We start from the raw sequence: 7,358 nt of genomic DNA, 5'->3' as shown, positions 1-7,358 counted from the left end.
AGCAAAATTTAGGGGCAAGGCAGCAAGGGGACAAGCCAGGAGCCTATTGGGAGGTTGACTTTACTGAAGTAATGTTGGAGACTGCCTCAGGGTCTCTTAACTTGCTGCCTAATACTTTTAATATGATAGGCTTAGTAAAAAACTTTTAGGCCACTTACTTTGTGCTAAGAGACATCTGGATCATTATCTTTATTTACTGATTGCTTTGCTCTGTGTTTAGAGACATCCGGACAGCTATCTTGCAAAGATAATCTATAGACTGCTCTGCCTTATGTTAAGGAATATTTGAACTGTTATCTTGACAGGTTAACTTGCCCCATGTCCTGTTTTCTCAGGCCCCGTTTCCTGCTTACCATGATATTCTTGCAAATTAAAAATTCTGCCGCGCTAGCCCCTGCTTTAAAGCCCTATATAAACCCCCTGTGACTTTCAATAAACAGACCTTGATCAGAACACTGTCTTGGTCTCATTTCCTTGTGTTTGGCTGTCCCACTCATTTAGGTACGATTCCCTCTCGGGTCTCAGTTGACTGAACCCCGCGGGCCGGGGCAAAGTAAGACCAGGGAAGTATGGATATAAGTATTTGCTAGTTTTTGTAGATACCTTCTCAGGATGGGTCGAGGCCTTCCCCACAGAAAGGGAAACTGCACAGATAGTGGCCAAGAAGATACTAGAGGACATCTTACCCAGGTATGGATTTCCAGTAATGATAGGTTTGGACAATGGACCTGCATTTGTTTGGAAGGTAAGTCAGGAACTGGCTTCCATACTTGGGGCAGATTGGAAATTACATTGTGCCTACAGACCCCAAAGTTCAGGACAGGTAGAGAGAATGAATAGAACATTAAAAGAGATCCTAACTAACTTGACCATGGAGACTGGTGCACACACTGGGTAGCTCTTCTCCCCTATGCTCTGTTCAGGGTTCGAAACTCCCCTTTTAAACTAGGACTTACCCCCTATGAAATAATGTTTGGTAGACCTCCTCCTATACTACCCAATCTTAAAGAAAATCTTGTTAAAAAAAGAAGAGGATGGTGATTTTGAACTTTTGTTTTCACTCCAAGCCCTCCAAAGGGCTCACCAAGAAGTCTGGCCCAAGTTGAGGGACCTGTACCAGACGGAACCACCTCTGGTGCCTCATCGCTATAGATCGGGTAATTGGGTACTCGTGAAACACCACCGGCAAGAAAATCTGGAGCCATGATGGAAAGGGCCCTTTCAGGTCATCCTGACAATACTCGCCACCCTCACCGCCCTCAAGGTAGACGGAGTAGCTTCTTGGATCCATTACACCCATGCCAAGTCAGTGGATCCATTTCCAGACCTCATAGAACCCTCGGCCGAGACAACTTGGAAGATTGATTGGACCAAAAGTAGCCTGTTAAAAAATTAAGTTACGCCGCCAAAATCAATAATAGTTATGGGCAGTATCTGGACAGGGACTCTGTGTGGGTAAATACTCATAGTTGTGCATTTCCACCTAATGGTGTTAAAATGGGAAAGGGAGTAAAGTGAAGGAATTTTCCCCCTTGGTTGACAACCCTGTTTTCTGCCTTAGCTGGACTCTTAGGCCCTTGTGTGATTATGGTATGCAGAGATCCAAGATTGGCTCTAGAAGTATCATGGGAAAGAGGGGAATGTTGTGCCAAGATCATCCCATGTTCTGGGAATGACCTCCTCCCCCCTTGCTCAGGGCCCATGTACTTGAACCTCAGGTGGCAACAGCTTGATGCTCAGTGGTTAGACACCTGAGCTCTGATTCGACCAGTGGTTTGAGTTACCAAATAGCCAATCAGGTCCTTGTTCAGGACCTCTTAGAGTTGCTGGCTACGGGTACGCGGAGGTCCGAGTCTAGACTCGTAATAAACGACCCTTGCTTTTTAGCTTTGACTGTGGCCTCTGGTGGTCTTTTCGGGGTTCTAGGAATTTGGGTACAACATATATAACTAATTGCCCACACAATAAATCTGAGATCTGCTGCACTTTCATGGCTGACACAGCTCCTGGCTCAGTGTTGTTTTCTCCTCCATAATTGGGGAAGGGCTGGGTCATGGATACTTGCCATCTCGCTCTGCTCTGGGGGACTTCAGGCTGGCCCTTGGTGCCCCTCTCACTCTTCCTCTTCCTTCTTTCTTCTTCTTCCTCTCCCTTTCATCCATCTCCTTTTCTTCTCCTTTCTCCTCTTCCCTTTTCTCTTCTTCCTCCATCTCTCTCCTCCTTTTTCTACTTTATTCTTTCTTTTCTATGAACCCAGATTGGATCCACACTCTCTTGACACTCGAGTGCTGGGCTGCATTACATTTCCTCTTCTTCTCCCTCTCCCTGTCTTCCTTTTTTTGTTTTCCTGCCTGACCTGGGGCTTGAACTCAGGGACTGGGCATTTTCCCTTAACTTTTTCACTCTAGGCCAGTGCTCTATAGCCTGAGGCACACTCCCACTTCTGGCTTTTGGTGGTTAATTAGAGATAAGAGTCTCACAGGGGTGGGGGGAGGGAAATGGGGACCAAGACATGAGAAAGGGTATCAATGTTTGTGAAGTAATGCACCCTCTATTTGGTGGTGAATATAATGTAACCCTTCTGTTAATTACAATAAAAAAATATATGAAAAAAAAAAAGAGTCACAAACTCTCACTACCTGGGCTGGCTTAAAACTGCAATTCTCGGATCTTAGCCACCTGAGTAGCTATGATTTTAGGCATGAGCCACTAGTGCCTGGCTGAGCAATGCTTTTAAAATGATAAATCTAATGCTCTACTTTAAAGCCTTTCAAGGCTAGGAAGGTGACTTAGTGGTAGAGTGCTTGTCTAGCATGCATGAAGCCCTGGGTTCAATTTCTCATAACCACATAAGCAACAACAAAAAGCCAGAAGTGGGGCTGGGAGTTCGGCCTAGTGGTAGAGTGCTTGCCTAGCATGCAAAGACCCGGGTTTGATTCCTTGGTACCACATACTTAGAAAAAGCCAGAAGTGGTGCTGAGACTCAAGTGGTAGAGTTCTAGCCTTGAGAAAAATCCAAGGACAGTGCTCAGGCCCTGAGCTTTGTTGGGGGCCAATGCCATTCTAATAACTTTCTGCTGAGACCTGTAGTAGGGGTAAACAAGTGGACCTCTTTATCCTGCCCACCTGTTGTGCTGATAGGCTCCCGCACCCAATATAAGGAGGGGAGTTTTAGAGAGAGAAAGATTCCTGCCTTGAGGAAGGTGCATGGCATTTCTGTTCGTGCTCCGGAGATGCAAGGCTGAATGCGGGAGGACAGTGGGCCCTCTCCTCTCGTGGCTTGGACTGGTTGGGGTGTGTTTTTCCCATCCCTCCTCAAGAGGGACTGGGGATGAAGGACCCCGACAAGCTTAAGCCCAGGACTGGCAAAAAAAAAAAAAAAAAAAAAAAAAGCCAGAAGTGGCACTGTGGCTCAAGTGGTAGAATGCTAGCCTTGAGCAAAAGAAGTTCAGGACAGTACCCATGCCCTGAGTTCAAGCCCCAGGACTGGCTAAATAAATAAGCCTTTCCTTCTTAGGGTTTGATTCTAGTTTACTCCTGTCCTTGACCTGGTTCTTCTGTGACTCTTCTCCCCAGCTCCTCTATCTATCTGTTCTGATCACATAGCCTCCAGTACCAGTTGAGCCTTGAGAGAAAAGGATGGAAGGAAGAAAAACAGGAAAGAAAAGAAAACTATGCTGGAAGTGGCAGAGTTGGTGCACCCCTGTAATCCTACAGCTGAGAAGGAAGAGGCAGAAGAATGTCAAGTTCAAGGTCACACTGAGATCCATTACTGAGACAAGGGCTGGATGGTAGTTCCGAATTAGAGCATCTGCTTAGCATGTCCAAGGCAGAGAGAATCCATCTGCAAAATAGCAATGGTGGGAGGGAGTAGGGGAAGGGGGAGAAGGAGGAAGTGGTAAAGGCATGAAGCCAAGATGAAAAATGCAAAAGTAAACACCATGTGATTCCCAGGAACTCAACAAGGGCAAAGAGCACCAGCTGAGTCTCCTAAGCAGAGCCACTGCAGCCAACACAACACCCATGACACCATGAGCTCAGCGTGAGGTGCTGGAATTACAGTGGCAAAAGTCAAGATGGGGAGCTGGGCGTGTGGCTTAGTGGTAGAGTGCTTGACTATCATGCGTGAAGCTCTGGGTTGCATTCTTCAGTACCACATACACAGAAAAAGCTCATGGCTCAGCGGTAGAGCTCTAGCTTTGAGAAAGCTCAAAGACAGCATCCAGGTCCTGAGTTCAAGCCCCAGGACTGGCCAAAAAAAAAAAAAAAGTGAAGATGGCTCTTCCTGCTAGGAAAATGATTACAAGAGAATTATGAAGGCAACGAGATTTAACTCAGGTCTGTGACTCACTATTTGTAAAATCTTGGCAGACCCTCTTGACATGCCTTTCTCCATAAAATCTTTGGCATAATGACCTCTGGGTGGTACAGAGGGCTCAGCTGTGTCTGTGTAAGTTGGGCTTGAGCCTGTGGTTACAGGAAATACAACAAGTGTAGAACATGTACACAAATACAAAGTATTTGAAGTTTGTTTTATTTTGTTTTTGTGGGTCATGGGACTTGAATTCGGCCTGGGTGCTGTCCCTGAGCACTTCAGCTCAAGGCTATTGCCCTACCCTTGAGCTAAGCCCCACTTCCCATTTTCTAGAGGTTAATTGGAGATTAGAGTCTCAGGTCCCTTTGTGCCCTAGCTGGCTTTGAACCTTGATCCTCAGATCTCAGCCTCCTGAGTAGCTAGGATTACAGACATGAGCCACCATGCCTGGCTTCATATTTGAAGTTCCTACATGTAAAATGACCTAACCTGCAGAGTTATTCTTGCATTTGGCCATGATAAAAGATTAGCCCCAAAGAGTGAGGATTTCAGGAGTAAAAACTGCTGATCACCTGCATTGACTGATGGTTCTGGCTTGGAGACAACAGTCCAGCCACAGCTCTGATTTCATACTTCCACTCCTCACACAGCTCTGGGCAGGAAGCTTCCATTCACACACCTTAGATGCCTCTAGCCTAGCAGAAGGGGCCAAATCTACTGAAGCCAAGGCAGATCATTCTAGGTGAGTCAGGACACGCTGCTTGAACCCTCTTACTATCTGCCAGGGACTGATTCGTTCTCTTTTCCAGGCTTTATGTGTAAGGATGTATCTTGTGAGGGTCCTCAGGGGAAAAGTAGACCTTTTGTACCAGTTCTAGAGGCCAGCCAGCCATGCACACAGCAAACTTATGCAAGGAAAAATGAGAAGATCTTGTGGGGTGCGGGGTTGTAGAGACGTATCAGTACACAGAGGACAGGTAGGGGCTGAGTAATGTTTCAAGTGGCTCTTGAATATGTGATGATTATAAGCATCTGGCAGGTGACATCACTGAGCAGGCAGAAAAAAGTCAGGACAGGGGAGGCAGCCAGAGAGACTACTGGGCCAGTGCTCTCTTCACTGCAGTGATGGGGACTCAGTCCCTCCGCCACCCCAGCCCACCAGGACTGCAGAGGACACAGGAGTGGAAACTTGTCTGTGAAATGGACCTGCCTATCTGGACTTGGTCTTCCAGTGGCCTGAGGAGGCACAGCTTCCAGAGCCACAGGGGTGCAGCAGGCAGTGTGTGTGGGGGGGGTGCACACAGCGCCTCCCCTGTGCACAGGAGGACATGGGGTGGCCTTCCTCACAGCACAGCAGCCAGCAGCACTGCCATGGCTGGAGGCAAGTGAAGAAAAGGAAGTGGGCTGCTTGCCAAGAGATCCATGTGCCAGCTGTGGTTTTGCAAGCTCCACACCCTGTGCCCACTTGACCCTGCCTATGCCACTCCCAGGGCCTGCACTATATCTACTGAGCCAAGTGGGGGCCAGTTGTCCCGATCCCCCAGACAACCAGCGGCTGTGTTGTCACCCGGGAGTGGCACGCAGACACAGGTAGGATGCGGGGCCCTAGAGCTGAGGGCCAGGGCTGGGCTGGGCAGCACTTGAGGGAGGGCTGGGAGGCAGACAGGGCCCAGGGGGTTGCAGTTTGGGAGGGATGGAGGGAGAATGAGTAGGGGACCCCACAGCACACAAGTGAGCCGGGGTGCAGGCGCACTGAGCTCTCTCCTTTCTTGCAGGAAGCATGGGGCCAGGGCTGCTGGGGTGCAGAGCTGCTGTCCTGCTGGGGGTGATGGTGCTCATGGGAATGCTGACCCCATCCGAGGCGCCACCCCCGGGCTTCACCCCGACTCAGTGGTTTGAAACCCAGCACATCAATATGGTCTACCCACAATGCAATGCTGCCATGACTGTGATTAATGGTCATACTGGGGTTTGCAAAAACAAGAATACTTTTCTTAATACAAGTTACGTTGATGCTGCTCGTGTTTGTAACACCTCAATTACAAGATGCCGTAACCCTAGACAAAACAACTGTCATGACAGTCCAAATCCGGTGGCCATAACAGACTGTGACCTCATAGCCTCAGTTTACCCAAACTGCAACTATCGTCAGACACAAGCAGTCAAGTTCTACACGATTGCTTGTGACCCCAAAACTCCACAGGACACGGTTCCATATCCGGTGGTTCCGGTTCACCTGGATAAGACGTTTTAACTCCTGTTGCAGCATTCCCTGCGTGGCTCACCTCCAGCTCCACTGCCAGCCTGAAGAGCCAGCTCCTCCATCACCCTGCACGCGGGATCCTCCCCTCCTCCAGTCCCCACCCCTTCCTGCCTCGCTCACCTCTGTGACCTATGCAATAAACATCTTTGCAGAAGCATCTAGATGCTGTGTGTCTGAGTTTACTGCTCTACTCTCCTTAGCCACTCTCTGGCCTGGACACATGGCCTGAGGCTTTGGGGAGTAGAGAGATGTGAGGGTGACGGGCTGTTTGCAGCAGAGGAGGAGAAGCTTTTCCTTTTTGTTTCCTGAGGCCAGCAACCATGGAGTGCAGAGTTGTGTCATGACAAAGACCCAGTGAACAGAGTGCTCAGGCTCCTCTGAGGTCTCTCCACTCTCTGTGTTGACCTGGGCTTTCTCGTAAGGCCCTGGGGTGTCAAGTTGTGTGTTCATTTCTTGGTTTTAACTGACACAATTATTTTCAGATTTATGGGATACAGTGTGGCTTTTGTGATAATCACAAGATGTACAATGATTAAATCCAGATAAATGCCACTCCATCACTTACCATGTTGGCTCATTCAAAATCTTCTCTTGTAGTTAGTTGTTTTGAAACATACAGTATGTTGTGGATCATTCTATTCAGACAACTGTTCCATGACATTCTATTTAGCAGAATTGTGCTAATCTCACCCTCTGTTTCCTAAACTACCAATGCGTTTACTTCCTTTATCAGTGAAAACATGGGGAATTTTTCTTTTTCTACTCGGATGATTTCATTTG

General features: G+C 48.1%; 1 protein-coding gene across 1 annotated transcript; it reads left to right on the top strand.

The window, feature by feature from the left end:
• The first annotated feature begins 5,837 nt into the window (after positions 1-5,837).
• On the top strand, positions 5,838-6,569 carry LOC150066452 (eosinophil cationic protein-like). Its single transcript, XM_090354968.1, has 2 exons — positions 5,838-5,905; positions 6,091-6,569. Exon 2 carries the CDS (start codon positions 6,096-6,098, stop codon positions 6,567-6,569), a length of 474 nt encoding a protein of 157 aa, XP_090211094.1. The 5' UTR covers positions 5,838-5,905; positions 6,091-6,095.
• The last annotated feature ends 789 nt before the right edge of the window (positions 6,570-7,358 follow it).

This window comes from Megascapheus bottae, chromosome 2 (genome assembly GCF_031878675.1).
Source record: "Megascapheus bottae isolate mThoBot1 chromosome 2, mThoBot2.hap1, whole genome shotgun sequence".
In the NCBI taxonomy this organism is placed as follows: Eukaryota; Metazoa; Chordata; class Mammalia; order Rodentia; family Geomyidae; genus Megascapheus; species Megascapheus bottae.
The sequence above is the reverse complement of the archived record's forward strand: the minus strand, read 5'-3'. Positions and strand labels throughout refer to the sequence as shown.